The 21,044-nt window shown below is 38.9% G+C and overlaps 1 protein-coding gene across 2 annotated transcripts; it reads left to right on the plus strand.

Annotated features, from left to right (window-relative positions):
* Positions 1-2,594: 2,594 nt before the first annotated feature.
* LOC123410099 (rRNA biogenesis protein RRP5) lies at positions 2,595-20,574 on the plus strand. Of its 2 annotated transcripts, none has more exons than XM_045103021.1 (40): positions 2,595-2,932; positions 3,028-3,242; positions 4,015-4,155; positions 4,308-4,484; positions 5,576-5,672; positions 6,319-6,431; positions 6,519-6,641; positions 6,745-6,816; positions 8,122-8,214; positions 8,417-8,527; positions 8,675-8,797; positions 9,684-9,872; positions 10,000-10,074; positions 10,219-10,355; positions 10,656-10,790; positions 11,395-11,534; positions 11,703-11,768; positions 12,108-12,214; positions 12,288-12,368; positions 12,495-12,569; positions 12,655-12,756; positions 13,486-13,651; positions 13,734-13,861; positions 14,182-14,265; positions 14,355-14,455; positions 15,573-15,726; positions 15,815-15,889; positions 15,972-16,122; positions 16,275-16,860; positions 17,183-17,243; positions 17,449-17,594; positions 17,672-17,855; positions 17,929-18,027; positions 18,104-18,435; positions 18,506-18,682; positions 18,899-18,995; positions 19,076-19,231; positions 19,361-19,597; positions 19,680-19,763; positions 20,044-20,574. In XM_045103021.1, exons 1-40 carry the CDS (start codon positions 2,722-2,724, stop codon positions 20,149-20,151), a joined length of 5,709 nt encoding a protein of 1,902 aa, XP_044958956.1. In that variant the 5' UTR covers positions 2,595-2,721; the 3' UTR covers positions 20,152-20,574. The 2 variants fall into 2 exon arrangements, with proteins under 2 accessions (XP_044958956.1, XP_044959020.1); XM_045103085.1 differs by having other exon boundaries at positions 2,596-2,932; positions 16,278-16,860.
* The last annotated feature ends 470 nt before the right edge of the window (positions 20,575-21,044 follow it).

Raw genomic sequence — 21,044 nt, forward strand, 5'->3', positions numbered from 1 at the left:
GCGATTGCTAACACGCGTCATCCTCGCACGTTTGTAGCATAAAAAATGATAGTTACATCTCATCGAAAGACGGGATACCTTTGCCCCTATCAATTGCAACACCATATATTAGGCTACTTCCTCTCGTTGGATTAGCACGGAGGCGTTCCCCCTCCATAGGAAATATCCATGTGATTTTCTTTGTACGATTAATAAAATCTTGGTCTTCCAACATTTGGAAAATAGTCCATCTTTGTTTTACTCTAATATTTTCCTTCGTCAATCTAACTCCATCTAAAAATCAAGGAATGTCAAAATTGCAAATATATTTATTTCCTAGTCCCTAATTTTCATATTCTCCTATCCCCACTTAAAGCTCCATCATTGTTCCCTGCCAGCCCACATTAATCTCACAGCTTGGAATCTAGGCTCTTATCTTTGATTTTTTGGCTTTTTCTTTATTAATTGATGATCTTTTTCTTTTGTATGAATCTATATTATTTTATTGCAATTTATTTCTGAAATTTTTGAAGAAAAGTCGCTATAGAGAGGGCCTCATCGATCGTTTAAAAGGGAACCATAGAAATGGCGGAACCCAGTATTTTTGTAGCACAAAGTAAAAAAAAGAAAACACACAACGGAACTGGGTCTAAGCGCATCCATTTTGTTCTTAAATAAAAAATTTCACTTCTATTTTGAACCTTTTTCAACACAAGCATCATCTAGTGTACTACTCATGTGTAAAGTTTTGCTACAAAATGACTTTCATGGTATTCTGAATGAATAAAAACAAAGCCGACACCATATTAAGTGTACTATTCACATTGTTTGTACTTGTAATTTTGTCTTTTTTGCCAACAATTCCACATGATGCATTTTGTCTCAAAAAATCACACACGAGAATACACTAGACAATGCTTGTCCAGAACAAGTTACCCATTTTTATTTTGTTGAGTGTTTTTTGTCAAATTGGGTGTGTCTAGGCCTAGGTTCCAAAAATCCTCAACGGAGAAAAAACCTAGTCATTATTCAGTTTTTGCTATTTGATGAGAAAATACGAGTTAATGTGATTTAGTTTTGCTTCAATCTTATATACCTAATTTAGGTCATTTATTTCTGAGCAATACAAATACATCTAATTTAGACAACATCATATTCTCATGAATATTATAAGTGGTTCGGTCAACAAAAATGTCTGATAATCCTATATATATCTAGGAGAATGATAGCACTAACTTATTTATCTCAAAATAAAAGCATGTCACATCGCCACATAATTATGGATGAGATAAGACCCACCCCTATATGCAGTCATGCACGAAGAAAAACACACTACCACATGCAACTATGCATTTTTTGCATTATATTACTCTACTTGTATTCAATAATTATTGTACAACTATACGTAATCAAATATAATTAATTGTATGCATTTTTTATTTTGCTTCATGTGTTATTAATTAAAATATTTGTATTTCATAAATATACATTTTCATTGAAATGTATTGCAACCGTTTTCACAACAACGCGTGGGGTATCATCTAGTTTAGCTAGTGCGCGAGTTGTGATGACCGGTCAAAGTTGATTTTGGGTAACAAAGACAAGGATGTCCACCTCACTTGGTTTGGCCTCAACTATTCCCTCATAGGACTGAATAACTCAATAACTAGTGTCCATGTATATTATTGTAGGGAAAATCTATTTTCCGTGCGGCGGCCGATGCGCGTAAGTCGGAAGAGCTTGCTTAGCAATGTTGCATTTTAAAAAAGATTTATCTTTTAAACCGTTGTCTCAATCAATGATCCGTTTTCACCATTGATTTTATCGCGACGAGATCTTCAAAACTAGATCCCATGTCGACATGTTTCGACAACTTTTTTTTACTCGTACTTACCATATTTGATGCACTTACTTGTCATATTAGTAAGTACTTACTTGTGTGATAAAAAATAACTTAATCGTCATATTTTTAGAAATTTCGTATAAATATGATATCTCGACATAATCAAACTGGCAAGCACAAACAACTTTTTTTAGGCGATCACGCACAATAATATGACAACTCAACATATTTAAAACTGGTGACCACAAAAAATCTTTTTTTGTCATCGTTTGTAAATATGACAACTTAACACAGTTAAACTAACAAGCACACAAAATAGTTTTCTAACAAAGTTGTATGTAAACATGACAAGTTGACATATTTTAATTTGACAAACACAACCTACGACATGTTTTTATATCATGTATGATGAAAAACTGCTACAATGCTTTGTACGAAACAATATTAAAAAATGCCAATCAAGTTATTTTTTTCAGGCAAATAAGTGGTTAATAGTATGACAAGTGGGTCAGAAAATATGGCAACTATGAACGAAAAAAAAATAACTTAGGGTTTGTAGGGAAATTAGTTTTCTTAGGATTGATTTTCTTATAAGGAACATAATTTTATTTTATTTAACGATGAATTCTTTTATGGAAAGTGCTTGGACGGCCCAATAAGCCCAAACACAGAAACGCAAGGTAGCCAGGGCCCAGGGCAAGCAGCGCCGCGGGCACGAGAGTCGTTCCTCTCCTTCCCCTAAAACCTCACCTAAAACCTAAACCCTCCTCCCCCCCATTCGTCGGCGCCGCCGCTCCCAACCACAGTGCCCGTCGCCTCCTCCCTCCACCCGGCCGGCTCCAGACCCACCAGCCCTTGGCCCACCCCTCCCCCCGCCGTCACCCCGGGTGCTCGCCGCCATGGCGCCGCACGGCGACAGGAAGAAGGGGAAGGGCGCGGACCGCCCGGGCAAGCCGGGGCTGGGCCCCAACCGCAAGGAGTTCAAAAACCACCGCAAGGAGGAGGGGGAGAAGGCCGGCGGCGTAGACGAGGAGCATGAGCAGGAGCAGCAGACGGCGCCGCATCCGGCGGCCCTGTTCAACGCCGCCGACGACGGCGACTTCCCCAGAGGTGAGCGACGGCCGCGCGCGCGCGGCTGGTCCCCGCCCCTTCGCGTTTCGGTTTCGTGTATGCTGACGTGGGGTCTCCGTGTTCCCGGTCCGCAGGTGGGCGCAGCCTCCTGAGCAGGGACGAGATGGCCGAGGCGCGCACGGAGGCGGAGGCGGAGTTCGAGAAGGAGGAGAGGATGGGGAAGAAGAAGAGGAAAGCCAGCGCCTCCTCGTCGGGAATCGACGGGGATGATGACCTCGGGACCCTCTTCGGCGGGGCTACGGCTACCACTGGGAAGCTCCCACGCTTCGCCAATCGCATCACCTTGAAGGTTTTCAACTCTCTGGAACTGTTCCTCTGTAGGATCTTACTTTGCAACCCTTGTGTTATGGAATACGAATCATGACCGCATGCTTACCTTGGCAGTTTCATGTTGTGTCGTGTAACATGTGCTGCTAGTTTGCTTGTCAAGCATCATTGGTTCCAGATTGCGAATTTAGCTTTTGAACCTTTGACCCCACATGTGGTATATGCCCAACATAAGCTTTAGGAATCTGACACCACATGCCAAAGAGCGCTTCCAAAGTATGGCACACAAATGGTAGCTTCCAGTGACACCATATGTGCATTTTGAAATGTCAAAGGTGCTTCAACCACATTAAGTTGATTTTTACCTGGTATGTTAACTTGGTATATTAGCGACAGCATAAGTTGGCGGGTGCCTGTGAGATGTAGCATCAATTGGCTCACCTTCCCCATACTACAATATGTCAACTGTAAGACGATTATAAAAAGTGAATTGTGAAATTCTTAATATTAGAATAATCTGAAAAAATGCCTTCGGTTAGATGTGGCTTCCTTGTATTAGGCAATGTTACAAGGATCAATTTGAATCAGTGAATCGAGCAAAATTCATGTAGTAGCGTTTTCATTAGCACAATGTCTCTTTTCATGATCAGCTATGTTTTCTTTTTATCTGATCTACATCAACAGAAATTACTGATTAGATTTGGGATGTTTTTTCCGTTGGTGAGACTCTTGGATCAACTCCTGCTGTTTTGGTGAAACGGTCATGCCAACCTTTCCTCTTTCTGTTTTGTCAGAATATTTCACCAAGCATGAAGCTTTGGGGTGTTGTAATCGAAGTTAACCAAAAAGACATTATAGTAAGTCTACCTGGCGGAATGAGAGGGTTTGTTCGCACAGAGGAAGTTTCGGACATTGCTTTGCATGGAAATAGCAAGGTATTGCAATTTTTTTTTATCTTTCTGTTTTCTTGGTTTCTGCAATTTATATTCTGCCAGTAATAATAAAAATTTAGTTGTGCTCTTGAAGTTGCTATCCAGAAAATGCAATTGATGTTGATATTGATTTGTGTTATTCTGTTTGACTGCAGGATAATGAGGGCAGTGTATGTGCTGAAGTTGTTCATGTTGGTCAGCTTGTACCTTGTATGGTTCTCCAAGTAGATGATGATAAGAAAGAAGGAAAAGTACACAAACGGGTTTGGTTATCATTGCGGTTGAGCCGGATGTACAAGGGTCTTTCTCTGGATGCTATCCAGGACGGAATGGTATTTATATTTGCCTTGTCTTTTGTTTTTAGCCAGGTTCACCTTGGTTCTAGATATGCATGATACCAGCTTAACTCCTAGGACAGATCGGCATGAAATGTGTACATTTTCGTTATCCTTATCAATCTTAGTTCTTGATATGTACAATGTCATAGCCCACAACCGTAGTCTTTGACTGCAGATGTACAACTCTAGCATAATGTGCAATTGATCAGAACTACGCATGCAAAAATCCACATGCATAAAACAATTACACCCAACAGAACTGAAACATGCCAGAGCATACATCCAACCATGTTCTCCTCCAGTCCTCCAACCGTCAAAATGGAAAGAAGACATCAACATCCAGTGAGAACTACTGATGCCATCATGGAAAACTCAGTGCTCTTGTTTAATTTTCTTTAGGTAGTCAACAGTTTGGTCAAACAATGGCAACTTAATGTCACCCTTCACTCCCACCACCCATACCCTTTCTATCCTATGAGTAAAGTAAATTTGGTCAACCTGTTTATAAATTTTGTGTATATGAAGGGGTGTTTTGCTGATAGCCAAGATTGGAATCTTGTTTTTAAATGAAGGGGTGTTTCGCTTATAGCCAAGATTAGCCCCTACTGTTGATTGAAAGTTTAGTCAGGGCATGAGCTTTTGATTGGTCAGTCACAGGGGTGTGAGAAATCCAAGCTCAGCATATGGTGGCAAACTGGCAATCAACTTGCACAAAGGGTTGATATTTCTTTTTAGGAATGAGGTTGCCTCCCTAACCTTGGCCAGCAAACGGAGCATCCTTGCAATTGCTTAAAAAAAAAGAGAAACTTAATGGAGCTATTGTTAACTATAATTAAACTTAATGGAGCAGTGAGCACTTTTCCTTTATCAACAGTCAGCTCATCGGTGATCTGCTATGTATGCACTGAATTGACTTTTGTTCATTTGTTGGTAGTTCTATTGAGGTGATATTGCTCACCCAGTCGCACGTACAGTGTCCATAATCTGCTCGATCGGCTGTCCCTTATCTACCTACACTTCACTTATATTTCTGACAAACTTGATGTGTTAGATTCTTAGCCAATCTTATATATTATGTTTCTCAGGTGCTCACTGCTCAAGTGAAAAGCGTTGAGGACCATGGTTACATTCTTTATTTCGGAGTATCCACATTTAGTGGATTTATGCCAAAAGCTGGCAAAGGTAGACATTACTTAATAAGGTCATAGTTACAATTATTGATTGTTCATAAATTGCACATGCCTAGATGACTGCACTTCATGCCAGTTATTGGTCTACATTAGTAGCTTCAGATAGCTGCTAGAACAATGTATTTGTGTACATGCTTATAACAATATAATTATTTAGTGCTGATAATATCAATAGTCCAATTTCTGGCAATTGCGTTTTGTGAAGAAAAAAACGCTGTCAGGTTGCATTTTTTTTTGTTATTTGGTGTACTTATAGATACATTTTTTATTACTCAGACGTATCCTTTTGTTGTTTTAAACTGTTAATAAATGCAGTACCTACACTGTATGCAAAGCATAGTGTACGTAATATAGTTAAATATGAGGAAATTTGTAAACTTCACTCGTGCATAGACTCCTGATTTGGCATATTTGATTATAAGTGTATCTTTCTAATAAATTACTGAACTCAAGGCACATAGCACAGTAAGACAAGCTTGCCGGGTTGTCTGCTAGCTTACTTGGACTGATGTATGTGCCTGCTGTATTCTCCGAACGATTTACAATTCTCTTTGACCTTCTCCAGCATTGTAAAATGCTGATCATGATGTTTATTTTGGGATGCACCTAAGAGCTAATCAACTGTTATTCTTTTGTAGAAACTGTGAAGATTGAGAGTGGACAACTCATACAATGTGTCGTGAAGGGGATTGATAAAACTCGCTCTATTATTCACCTTAGTTCTGATGAAGACTTGATCTCTAAATCCATTGTACGATTTCTATTATTAGTCAATTACTTTTGAGTTTATTCTGTATCATGTCAGTTATCGCTAATTTACAAGGCTGTTTTTATCTAGATTAAAGATCTGAAAGGTCTTTCCATTGATCATCTAATTCCTGGCATGATGATGAGTGCACGTGTTCATTCAGTCCTTGAAAATGGAGTTATGCTGTCATTTCTTACTTACTTCACTGGAACGGTAACTTCTTTTTCTCAACACTTCAGTATTTTCTCTTTTAAATTTCTGACAGTTTGGATTTTACTTATTCAATATTTTACATTGAGCGTATTTTCCTTGTCAGGCCGATATTTTTAATTTGTTGAGCTCCTTCCCTTCTGGTAATTGGAAAGACGATTACAGCAAGAATAAGAAGGTCAGCAATTCTACCCTATAGATTTGATAATGGTTGTGGGCTTTTGCCCATGGAGTCACTCCTTCAATCCGAGAAACTTTGTTTGGTTACTCACTCCTTTACCTCTTAGGGTGCTCATCTGTCTGCGTGGTTCTAATAAGACAAGAACACTGCATGAATGTGTCCTGTCCCTGTATTCTGTCTCATGTGTTAGATTATACCCCCTCCAAACCGGTTTACATGGCCCCACTTATTTTGAGCCTAACTTTGACCACCGATTTATAACCAACAAAATATACCACAAAAATTATATCATTTGATTTCACATTCGGAAGAAGTTTCGAGTGATTTACTTTTTTGGCATATCACTTGTATTTTGTATGTTAAATCGGTGGTCATAGTTAAGCTCAAAAGTCCAGGGGGGCTTGTAAACCGGTCCGGAGGCAGTAATGAATAACCCTGTAACGCGGCAAAAGTCAACCATTTGTATCATAATGAGTCTAATCATCGACTCATCGTATGACAAGTGACCATGTTGCACATGACTTCTGGTATGATAATTTTTTCAACTAAGGTGGTACCATTTTCCCCAGAAGATGCAGAACCCACTTTCCAGGATACATGGACATGTGAGCATGTCACAAGTTGTTAGCGGTGAACTTAAATGCTATGCAGCAGTATTGGCGAATATGACTTGCTACTCTATGTTTAAATGTGTGAAGTGGTGTATTTCTTCAAAACTATACTTCATGCGTTCTTTTTATTTGTCCTTTTAAATGTGTGAAGTGGTGGATTTCTTCAAAACCTCCCATAATTAAGTATTTTCAGATTTATCATGAAAAGTACTTGATATTTATTTTTTACTGCTAATTTATCTTGCATATAGTTCGGAAAAAGGGTCAAAGGCTTGTATTGCAGGCCTTTTAAGCATCCGGAAAGAAAGCCGACAATAAACTGTGGCATTATAGCCACAAAAGATTGGCTGGCTAGCCCACTTTTTACCATTCTAATTGGGTCTAAACTGAGAAGAGGCTAATTGGGTCTAAATTGAAAAGGGCGTTGCTTTCTTTACCACATTTACACGAAGTGGATTTTTTGCTAGAAGGCACATAGCCCAAGCATGTCAGAAGGACAGTTTGCTGCTAATTTAATCGAATAATAATTAAATTATCTTGGTCTGCATGATGATCCCTCTTTTCTCTTTTTTTTTTCTGTTTGTCCAGTTTTCAAATGACAGTCCTGTTGTTGGAACATATTGTTGGTTATTCTCTTGAACGGTATGACTTAGGAGTGATTTTTCATTCTCCTCTGTGCTACAATTTGCAGGTAAATGCCCGCATCTTGTTTGTTGATCCGTCAACAAGAGCAGTTGGGCTTACATTGAACCAACACTTACTTCGTCTTAATGTACCCCCTATTGTAAGTTTACTTGTTTTGCCCGACCAATTCTTTGGGTACATTCTTGAATGTTTTCATTTATGCCTTCATAGTTGGCTTTACTCTAGTCTATATTCAAAGAGGGGCTATACTGTTCTAGTTGGCTTTACTCTAGTCTATATTCAAAGAGGGGCTATCCTGTCCTAGTCTTATTCATTTGTAATTGATGGTTTTTCTTATGCAGAATGTTAAAGTTGGAGAAATTTATGACAAATCACGTGTGCTGAGGGTGGATAAAAAGGCTGGTCTTTTTCTTGAAATACCTTCTCCAACTCCATCACCTGGATTTGTTAGTGTATGTGTTATTTCAAATATTTTATTGCATTGGCATATTCTTATTTTCAAAAGGGCCCATCTTATGTTGCTATTTTCTTGCCATCACTGAAGGCCTTATTCTGCTTTTCATTAAGATCCATCCTAATATTGCGATTGTGATCTTTAGATACATGATGTATCAGACAAGGATGTGAAGAATGTGGAGAAGAAGTTTAGGGAAGGCAGCTTGACACGTGTCCGTGTGCTTGGAGTGCGACATCTTGAAGGAGTTGCACTAGGCACCCTAAAAGTAATCACATTTGTCCACTTTAGTTTTTATTCTGCGCCTTTGTTTACTTTTGAATATCCATACACTTAAGTACTTAACCCATTGTGATGCTCAGTATTCCTTCTTAGTTAATACTCCCTGGTCTGCGTTACATCCTACCTTTTTTATACCCAGTATGCTCATTCAATGCTTACACTTTTGTACCATCTTCTTTATTTAGCAGTTATGTATTTATCTAGCAATTATGTTCTGCAAAGGTCGGTTAAGCTGTTAAGTTGAGTTCATATGGTTATAAAAGATGAGATGTGTACCTTATCGATACCATATGCTAGTGCATGTATTCGAAACTGAGGTACTGAATGGATCATGGAGTGGGTCATTTGATCGTAAGTGTTCTGTTAGTTTCTGTGGTGTTGTTTAATGTTCCTGATCACTGTTTACAAGTCACTTATTTTCTTAATCAGTAATTATGCTAAAATTGTCTGTGATAGTACTGGATTTATAATTAATATGATAGCAAGGTATGCTCATTCTCTTTCATTAAGCATGCGGCTACTTCTGTTCTAGCTCCATTGTTTTGAAATGTACTTCCTCCGTTCCTAAATATAAGCCTTTCTAGAGATTCCAAGGAGGCAAGGACTACATATGGAGTGAATCTACGCTCTAATCCGTATGTAGTCTGCATTGAAACCTCTAAAAAGGCTTATATTTAGAGACGGAGGGAGTATTAAGTTGGTTCATCTTTATTTTTGACATGCATCTGAGAAATCATTTCGCTTCCAGCTGTTGCATGTGCTTAATTAATAAGAAAGCATGCCAGACAGGCCTGTAAATCAGATTTATCCCCTTCTCTTAAACTAGCAAAGGAGGTTGTTTCTGAGGATCTCCATATCGTATCCTTTTCCAGGAAAGTGCTTTTGAAGGTTCTGTTTTCACTCATGCTGATGTCAAACCAGGAATGGTAGTGAGAGCTAAGGTTGTTACTGTTGAGCCTTTTGGCGCTATTGTGCAGTTTTCGGGTGGTGTGAAAGCACTTTGCCCACTTCCTCACATGTCTGAGTTAGACCACGTTGTAAAGCCACCGAAGAAATTTAAGGTGCCATTCTATTCTTTTTTTTTCTCTCATAATTTCCATTGCATATACCATAAGACTGCTATATATGATTAAGATGCATAATAACATGTCCACCATTGACACATTTTTTTTTGTTAATTTTGTGTAGGCTGGAGCTGAACTACTTTTTCGTGTTTTGGGTTGCAAATCCAAGAGAATAACAGTGACATACAAGAAGTCTCTGGTACCTTACCTGCACTCACACCCTTGGATGTTTAGTATACTGCAAATTGTTGTATATTATGTAGAGCATGATGGAATATTGTTTTTCCAATTCCTTTCCTTGCCTCTGTGGGAGTTGAATAATAAAATTCTGGATTTCCTTCAGGTCAAATCAAAACTTGAAGTGTTGGCCTCGTATGCTGATGCCAAGATTGGTTTAGTGACGCATGGATGGATTACTAAAATAGAAAAGCATGGGTGCTTCGTGAGATTTTACAATGGAGTTCAGGGTTTTGTTAGCAGGTTGACCTCTCATTTTCTTATGAAATTCATCAGCTATATGTTCTTAACCTGCGTGGTTTTCCCACTCATGTGATGATCTTAATGCTTAAAACATGCTCCTTTTGTCTTTGAACTCTCTGCCCGTTGAGTTTAATGAATTGCAAACCGCATTTGACTCTGATTTTTTCACGAAAAGGAGCATCCGGTCCACTGCATTGATTGATGCATAAAGCCATGAGTGTGATTTGTCTTATGCTGTTTTTGATAGCGTCAATTTTTTATTGAATATATGCCTCTGACATATTTCCTTATTTGTATTAGATCTGAACTTGGACTAGAGCCAGGTACCGAAGCTGAAAGTGTTTATCATGTTGGACAAGTTGTCAAATGTAGAATTGTAAGCGTTGTCCCCACTTCAAGGAAACTATATGTTAGTTTTACAATGTCTTCTCATAGGTGAGTGTTTCCTCTTGTTTTTTTTATTGTTTTTCTGAGTTTTTATTTTACATGGTTATGGGTAACTGGGCAGTCGATTTTACCGTTGTACGTTCTTAAATATTTTGAAGGTCACTAGGACAATGCCTGTGCGTTGCAAAGAGATTTACCTGCCATAGTAATGTGATTGCGTAAATAAATGCTTATCAGACCCTGTCTGTATTTACCTTACATTTGATCTTATATTTGATGAGAAGTTTGGTAAGTAAATTAAAGTGAAATTGACTCAGAAGGTAAGTAAATTAAGGTGATTGATTATCATTCGGGAAGGTTGGACGAAGGGGCGGGGGAAGAAAAGTGAAACATGAAACCTTACTTTCATTTTAAGAAGTAGAGATTAGGTGATTATATTTTCTATCATCTTTCTATTTCTTTTTGAAAGGTTTATTTATTTTTAAATAGTCCTCAATGTTGGCTTCTGCTAACACCTAGGAACCGAATTTTAACCAGGAAATGTCCTTAGCAGATCCCTGCTTAGTTTGTAGTCCCGTGCCTGTGTTTTTGGCATGCAATTTTCCTTTTGTATTGTGTAGCTTGACAACTGAAATTTTATTTCCTCATACAGGGTCAGTCAAGCTGATACTGCAAAGGTGGGCACCATTGTCTCTGGTGTTGTTGAACGACTTACTCCTGCAACTGTTGTTGTCAGTGTCAATGGCTTCTCCAAGGGATCTATACTTAATGAACAGCTGGCAGATCATCATGGTATATCCTTGCTTGTGATTTTCAAATATTTTGTTCATTCGGTCTGGAATCCCCACATGCACACACAGACATAGAGACGAACACAACTTGCACATCCACTATCCTTTTTCTCCTGCTAATCTGTACATCTTTGTTCTGTTCACCCATTTATCTTTTCTTCTTAATCAGGCCAAGCTGCTCAGTTGAAGAATTTGTTGAAGCCTGGCCATGAGTTCAACCAGCTTTTAGTTCTTGGTAAAGTCATTGAAGTTTTATTCAGCTATTTGTATGAACTAATTGACAATTTTCCATCCGCTGTTCAGTTTCTGGGAGTACAACGTACTAGTAATCATTGTTTAAGGCGGTAAGACGACCTAAGGCGAGCAGCAACCGCCCTTGTCGCCTAAGCTTTATAGTGATATTTCGTACTTCTATACGACAAAGAACTTTGAGCTGTAGCATAACTCAGTCTGTATATAGTAATTTCCTCACATATTTTTTTACATATCCTTCTTGACGCACTTTTGGTTGTTTTATTCATGTGGATATTACTTCACTTGACTAATCATTGCCTTCTGTATTATGCTGTTGCAGATACTGAAGGCCAAAATTTAGTTCTTTCCGCTAAGCACTCACTTATCAACACCGCAAATGACATTCCATCAGAGATATCACAGATGCAAGCAGGAGCTGTAGTTCATGTACAGTTCTTCATTTTGTTTCAGTTACATTATAATTAACGAGCAAGTCAGGTGACATTTCTTTTTACCTTAGGGTTACATTTGCAACATCATCGAAGCTGGTTGTTTTGTTCGCTTTCTTGGACATCTAACTGGTTTCTCTCCCAAGGATAAAGTAAGCATGTATTAGCCCTGCTGCTCTCTCTTTTCTTTATCTCGAAAGAGCCTCTTATCTTGCATGTTTTGGCTTCCTCATTCTCTCTGTTATCTGAAATAATGCCTAATCTTGTGTTTCCTGAAGGCGGTTGACAGGCCGATAGAAAAGCTTTCGGATGTGTTCTGTGTTGGCCAATCAGTTCGCAGTCATGTGCTCAATGTACGTATAACATAGTGTTGTTGATACTTCCATGTTTGGATATTAGGCTGTTTTCTTTACTGAATGGTTAATTTTTTTATTATAGGTGAATGCAGAATCTGCTCGAGTAAAGCTTTCACTCCAGCAGTCCATGTGCTCTTCACCTGATTGTTCATTTATTCAAGGATATTTTCTTCTGGATCAGAAGGTCATAATCTAAATCATCTTTATCTTCCTCCAAGTTAGGCTGAACCCTGATGAAAAGAAAGATTAGACGGCCGACGTAAAGTTTTATCTAGTAGCTGCTAGCAGTGTGGCTCTATAGGATGGCGATTCGACCCACAATGTTGTATGGCGTGTTGGCCGACTAAAAGGCGACATGTTCAACAGTTAGGTGTAGCGGAGATGCACATGTTGGGATGGATGTGTGGCCACACAAGGAAGGATTGGTCCGGAATGATGATATAAGGGGTAGAGTTGGGTAAGCACCGATTGAAGAGAAGCTTGTCCAACATACCTGCGTGGAAGCTAGCTATCCATGTACCAGAACCATGAGTTGGTTGCGAGATCACAGCTCTGGCCTACCCCAACTTGTTTGGGACTAAAGGCTTTGTTGTTGTTGTTGCTAGCAGTGTGGTAATTTGGGCTAGGGTCAGTATTAAAAGCTTTCGATGAAAGCAGAGATTGGTGAGGTTTGGGTTGAACTTGCAAGTGCAATCGCTATTTGCTTGTGGAGGCCTGTTTGGCTAATTTAATGGGCGGGGGCGGGGGATAGGACTTATCCAAAAGCAGACAAGTATCTTAAGTACACCTAGTATCTGATTTATAACTAATTTACTACTTTGTACCTCTGTAATTCTCATACATATTAACCCTTGTTCTAGAATGCGCTTTAACATGTACACTGACAATTGGTGTTACCTTGTTGTTTGTCCAGATTGCGGCATTGAAATATCCAGGTCCTAGTACTTCTCATGATTGGGTGAAATATTTTGGCATTGGTAGCTTGGTGAAGGGTGAGGTGGGGGCAGTAGAAGAATATGGTGTTATCCTTAACTTCAAAGACTATCCAGATGTTGTTGGTCTAATTGAACATCATCAACGTAAGTAACTCATTTTCTCCTTATATGGCATTACTATCTATTACTGATTACGATTATTCATTTTTTCTTTTCTTTTCTGCAGTTGGTGGCAGTAGTGTAAAAGTGGGTTCTTCTGTGAAGGGTCTTGTTGTGGATTTATCTGATGGAGTTGTAAATTTATCGCTTAAACCTGAACTAGTTGGCAGTGTCAGCAAGGATGGGAAAAAGAAGGTAATAATAGTAGATGCCTTTGTCTCGGCGATATGTGTGTCTATTTGGTTAAGGATTGTCTCTTCCATTATCTTTTGGTCACTTGGTACTAGTAGTTGTTTGTGGGTAGCTTAGTAGTTTAACTCCACTGAAATATTTCTTGCTATTGTGCAATAATAACATTTGTGTCTGAAAATCTCTGTTTGCATGTTGTTTGTTTTTAGTTCACCAAATAAAACATCTGCATGGCTACTACCCCTATTGCCTTGTAATGGTACCAATTTCAATTGCTTTAACTCTTGCTTTACTTACATTGGACCGGTTTGTTTGTTGCACTTCAGAAACGCCACAGAGCCGCGGTTTTGGACTTGGAACTTCGGGAAGAAGTCAATGCAGTTGTGGAGATAGTCAAAGACAGCTATGTGGTGTGCAAATTACTCATCTGACTAGTTTATTTTTATTACTACCTTAATGGTTGACTGCTGTTCTTCTCTCATCATTTTATTCTATCCAGGTTCTTTCTGTCCCTGAGTATAATCATGCTATAGGCTTTGCACCGTTGATGGATTACAACTCACAATTGCTTCCTCAACATCACTATGATAATGGACAGTGGTAATCATGGGAATTTACTTCAGTATATTGCTTTAATTAGTTACTTATTTGAATGATCGCACTGACAATACTTCATTTTGTCCTTTTGGTTACAATTGTCTTACCTTCATCCCGAAATACTCAGAACATACATTCGTATCTAGACAAATCTACAATAAGTAATTTGGGATGGAGGTAGTACATATTACTCTGAAAATATTATATTAGTAAACTGTCCTGTCCTGTTGCCAGGACACACAGGGCATCTAGGAGCTTAAATGAATCAAAAGTGAGTTAATCTAGCTAAGGCCGTCATGAATCTGCAATTATTATAGATTGAATAAGCTCTAACTGAACTTGTCAGTGGGTTGACAATGCAAGCCAACATTGATTATTGCGCTCAAGACAAGTTTGAATCTCACTTGAATTAGACTTGATTGGACTGCACTACATACTAAATATGTATATATTCAACCATAATTGAGCTCAAGCTTTCTCATTGAGGTATTCTAACTCAATTATTGCATTGCTCAAGCCAAGCTCAAGCAGGTTGTTGAGTCCAAGCTTCTTTTGCACATACACACCTGGTAGAAATGTTGAGTGCACATGCCCACCTTTTCCTGGATTATAATGTTCTGAATATTGTATCTGCATTGTTAATATCATTGTTGATCTCGCATTGTCCCTTCAAAATGGAAACTCAATCGAATGATTATTAGTTTATTCCTATATATTCTGCACAGTCTGGGCTTTCTGATATGGTTTGATACTGTCTCGTGCGGTGGAGCGTTACATTTTATTTTATGTTGTTGCAAACTCACTTTATTCATGGTAGAAAATGCGTCGAGCCCTATCATCTTATAATATAGGAGCATCTGCCATGTTTGCTGCTGAACAAGGTAAGTTTAGTGTATTATCATGAAAGGGTTAGGGTTTAGTATAAAACAACATTTATATTGCACCGAACACATGCAAACGACTAGGAGATGTACCTTTTGCGATTTTCAAGGTCGGCAGACTATTGAGTCTATATATCACTTTGGTGTTGAGTTTAACAACCGTTACCTTCTTTTCTTGGTACACATGCAGTTACAGTTCCAAGTACTCTTCTCTTATTTTTTCTTTGTTTTTATTGAAGCATTAACGTTGTCGTTGGAAGTATCCCAAGTTCTGATCCTTCTGGAAGACTTATCCTTCTGCCTAAAGGATCAGCCCAGGATTCTAGTATCTCTGGTTCTAAAAGGGCTAAGAAGAAATCAGACTACAAAGTTGGCTCACTTGTTGAAGCAGAGGTGCAACTATTTTCATAGCAGTCGTATGATTAGTCATTTGCTCTCTATTTGTAGTTTGCGTATAAATATTAATCATGTTTGGTCACAGATTATTGATATCAAGCCGCTTGAGGTTATTTTGAAATTTGGTGTCAATCTTCATGGAAGGATTCATATTACTGAGGTATATACTAGACTTTATTAGTTTATTTATAGTTATTTTCATAAGTAATTATGGATCAGTAATTGGTATATGTTTCTCTCAGGTCTTTGAAGAAGAGTGCAGCGAGCATCCCTTTAGTAAACTCAAAATCGGGCAAAAGGTCCATGCAAGAATTGTTGCACGAGCTGAACATTCAGCAAAATCTGGTAGAAATTTGAAATGGGAACTATCTATTAGGCCATCCTTGCTTAAAGGTAGGCTGTACCAAAATCTCTCTGTTTGTCCATTTCATATATGTGTAACGCCTTTAGCCTAACCATCACTATATACTCTTGGTATTTCTTGTGACTTGCGATGACTTGGTTTCCTGATTGCTGGCCTTTCTTTGTCTGGAACAACTTAACAGCAGACTTGGAAAAATTAACTCCATCTGAAGCTGAATTGAATCATTCAATTAATGACATCGTGCGTGCTTATGTCGTCAAGGTGGATGGAGAGTGGGTCTGGTTAACTGTATCCAGAAAGGTTATGGCTCACTTATTTATTCTTGATAGTTCAGTCGAGCCGAGCGAGCTAAAAGAGTTCCAACAGCGTTATAGTGTCGGTCAAGCAGTGAAAGGACGCATTATTGGGGTGAACAGAGAGAAAAGGTTGTTGAGGCTGAAAGCGCTTGATAACCAATGCATGCCTGAGAATATAGATGACACACAAAAAACAGTATCTTCTATTGCTGAACACACGAAGGAAGGGGATATCGTTGGTGGACGCATCCAAAGGGTTCTACCTGGTGTTGGTGGGCTTGTCATCCAGATTGGACCTCATCTTCACGGAAGAGTTCATTATACTGAAATTGTTGATTCGTGGGTAGCTGAACCCCTATCTGGAATCCATGAAGGTCAATTTGTAAAGTGCAAGGTCCTGGCTGTAAGCCGCCAATCTGAAGGATCTGTCCGAGTTGACCTATCACTTTGCTCAAGAAATCTTGATGATTTGTAAGTCTTGTCGTTTGCAAAGTATTGTTCATAAGAAGTACAATGATATTTAGTAGCATTAAATATGCTTCTTTTTGTCAAAAGTCATATGGGTAATCTATAACTCAAACAGACATTAGATATAAGTTAACGCTGGCCAGTGGCAACTGCTTTTTTGGATGTGGGGTATTGTGCCGTGATTGTCTCGTGATTATCTTCTCAAACAAAATACCGACAGTGATCCACATAAGTAGGCATGGTACAATGGTGAATTTTGTACACATTTTTTTTAGTTGTCCAGAAAATTATTATGTCTGTCATTGTGTGACATCTTTGTTTGTAGGACAACTTGCACTCCCCGGTTTGAGAAGGTGAACGATCTGTGCCCCGGTACAGAGGTTAAGGTATTTTCTATACTTCTCCTATTCCTGATTTTTGAAAATCCTGCGAATCAAAGAGGCCCTTAATTTGTTGTGCTGTGAGCCACTGGGCATCTGTATTGCTCATGCGGTGCAAAAAAAAGGAAATTACTTTTTTTACTTTCCCCCTTTTTGTTATTTAAAGTTGTGACTACGGTGAATTAACGTGATTTGCTTCTAAACATTGTAGGGTTATGTGAAGAATGTGAACGCCAAAGGATGTTTCATCATGCTTTCTCGAATGGTTGATGCTAGGATTATTTTATCAAATCTATCAGATGAGTATGTCCAGAATCCTCAGAAGGATTTCTCAGTTGGGATGCTTGTACAGGGAAGGTTAGATCTCGCCATTGACAAATGCGCATATAACTACAATTTTTTTCTCTCCCTAATCGAATGGAAAAATCCTGCAGGGTATTGTCTGTGGAATCACTATCCGGAAAAGTTGAGGTATCACTTAGGAAGAGCACTGGTAGCAAATCACAGAAGTTGGATGCCATTAGCTACAGTGATCTACATGTTGGGGACATCGTTGATGGTCAAGTTAAACGGGTTGAATCCTATGGATTATTTGTGACAATCAAGAGCAGCGAACTGGTACGCTATTGTCCTGTTGGTTCTGCAAGTGTTTATCAGTAATTGGTATGTTATTTACATCATTGTTTTGTAGGTGGGCTTGTGTCATATATCAGAACTTTCTGATGAACCAGTTCTTGATATCAATGCTTGCTACAGAGCTGGCGATATGGTTAAAGCCAAAATTTTGAAGGCAAGTTTTATCTATGGTCAGACTGGTCTTTTGCACTGTATGCGTGCTAAATTTCACTTTCATTTTTTACATGCAGATTGATCAGGATCGGCACCGAGTGTCCCTTGGCCTTAAAGAATCTTACTTCGACTCTGATATGACTGATGATGAAAATGACAACGAGAATGATGGTGAAAGGGTTCCCATGGACATCAGCCGTGCCCCTCAGATATCTGGAGGTTTCAACAGCACTTCATTTCTTCCTGGACCAGAACCCAGGGCTTCTATTCCCGCACTTCAGGTCACCTTGGACGAATATGAAGGTTCTGACCAAGAGGGTGATCAGAAAGGTCATGAAATTGCTAATGGAAGTGAATCAAATGTAAAAAAGAGCGATAGACGGTTAAAGGAGAAGGCGAGAAAACAAAGGTTTTCACACATTTCATTCTCATACCTTCAACAGTGGCATTGCAAACTCTTACACCATGTTTTTTGCCAGGGAAATAGAAATCAGTGCCTTGGAGGAAAGGGCTTTACAGAAAGATACACCACAGACTCCAGATGAATTCGAGAAGTTGGTGAGGAGCTCCCCGAATAGTAGCTTTGTGTGGATAAAGTATATGGCATTTTTGTTAGACCTTGCAGATGTCGAGAAAGCACGTTCAGTAGCTGAAAGGTATGTCTGCAGTATAAGGATAATTGTTTTGAAATTCTGCTCTAACTAATCTTTGGTAATAGGAATTTACTGTTCTAAAAGGAACATGAAAATTATCGTTCTAATTGGTTTATTATGCAAAGATATATAGTTATGTTCTCTTTGCTGAATATTTGTTTACTTCAAACCGATTGCATGGATTGTCATCTTAATGCAAGTACCCCTCGTGTTTGTTAGGGCTTTGAGAACAATAAACATTAGAGAGGAGGAGGAGAAACTCAATGTATGGGTAGCATACTTTAACCTTGAAAATGAATATGGGAGTCCACGGGAGGTAAGTTGAAAATGACACTACATTATGTTTCTTTTTGCTGCTCCAGTTGATGATACTGATCTGTTGTTGGTATATGCAAGGATGCTGTCAAGAAGATATTCCAAAGAGCCTTGCAGTATTGTGATCCCAAAAAGGTGCACTTGGCTCTTCTTGGAATGTACGAGAGGACTAAACAGAATGAACTGGCAGATGAACTTTTCGATAGAATGACCAAAAGATTCAAAACTTCGTGCAAGGTTAGTTCATCACTTTGTTTTTTTTGTATTTGGAGCATATTTATGACTTTCAAACTTCATGCAAGGTTAGCTTATCACTTTGGTTTTTGTATATGGAGCAACTTTATGACTTGCATGATGCAATTGTAGGTCTGGTTGCGCCGCATTCAGTTTTCTCTCACTCAAGGCAAGGATGTTGAATACATCAAATCTGTCGTAAACCGAGCGCTTCTTAGTCTGCCACAAAGCAAGCGTATAAAGTTTCTCACGCAGACTGCTATCCTGGAGTTCAAGTGTGGGGTGGCCGAGGAAGGGAGATCCAGATTTGAGCTGATCCTAAGGGAGTATCCGAAAAGAACAGATATTTGGAGTGTTTACCTAGACCAGGTAATATTGCATTAGCAAACCATCACCTGTATCTGCTATTCTGTCAACTTTATCAGTCTCATTGACAAGCATGATTTTGTAGGAAATTCGACTTGGTGACACGGAAATTATACGAGCCTTGTTTGATAGGGTGACATGCCTTAGTCTTCCTCCAAAAAAGATGAAGGTTTGGCTCATTCTTTGTTTATTATTCTACTCAAAACTTAAACATGATCTCTCTCCCTCTCTTCTCTGTTATCTGTCCCTAACCTGCATATATTTTGCTATTATCTACTCTCTTTCCCGGTTGGATATCATGTGATATTGTCTGGAAAATGCATTATAAGTTTGACTGAGGACATTGCCCTACCTGATATTTTGCTATTCAGAATTTCATGCCATTGTTTGCTTTATTTCCGTTCCACGTATTGATTTAAGTTTTTTCATACGATGCTTGCCATTTTCAGTTCTTGTTCAAGAAATACCTACGATATGAGAAGGCTCAGGGCGATGAAGAAAGAATCGAGCATGTGAAGCAGAAGGCAATGGAGTATGTTGAGATTTCTAGAGCCTGATGTGCAAAACCTTGCCATCGTGCAGGAGTCATCTGCTTGCTGGGGTAAACTATCCACGTGATCTTGGATGGTGATCTGCAGCTCACCTTCTTGAAATGCTGCTAATCAGAGGTCTGCATTCCTTCTTATTTGCGCGATGTGATTGTGGCAGAGAATGTGCCAGTCAGGGCTGCAGCTTTTATGCACATGTGCGGTCCGCCAATTTTGGTGTTGTTACACTTGTGATGATATATGTTTTGCTATTAATAGGGAAGACAGATGATTCAATTTTGTTGCAAACACCTCACACATCATTCGTGTTGTTTAGAAATTGCGAGTGCAGACTGAGTAGAAGTTCTTCGGCTACAAATGTGTAGTGCTTGGACATTTGTTCCCTTAGAGACCCGCCAAAGTGCCAATTCTACTAAGTTTTGACGTCGGAAAGCTAGCTATTTTTTTTTGGCTTTTCACTGTGCTGAAATTGCTGAATATTTGCACAAGGGTTGGGCTGAAACCTGGGGCTTGGCTTGGCTCGGGCTCAGTGGGGTTGAACAAAGCCCACGCTTGAAGACACTTTCTACTTCATACTCCCTCTCTGACAATTTAGAAGATATGCTTTGCTTTAATTGTTTTTGCAAACGCTCACACAATAACCTTATGATGAATAATTATTTGAAAAGATAATGCATAATAACTCATACAACCACTAAAAGAGGAGTCCTCATCATGGAACCTTTTCATCCTGCGTACACATTGAGTGTTTTTACTATGCATATAGCCTATTATTATTCCTAATTAATCAAATAGTAAACAGAATCACACCTAAATTGTGACGGAATGAGTATAAATTATTGCATGACTAATTAATATGCATAATTAACTGTCATGCTAATTAGTTGCAACAGTAGATTGGG

This window comes from Hordeum vulgare, chromosome 1H (assembly GCF_904849725.1).
Source record: "Hordeum vulgare subsp. vulgare chromosome 1H, MorexV3_pseudomolecules_assembly, whole genome shotgun sequence".
Lineage (NCBI taxonomy): Eukaryota > Viridiplantae > Streptophyta > Magnoliopsida > Poales > Poaceae > Hordeum > Hordeum vulgare.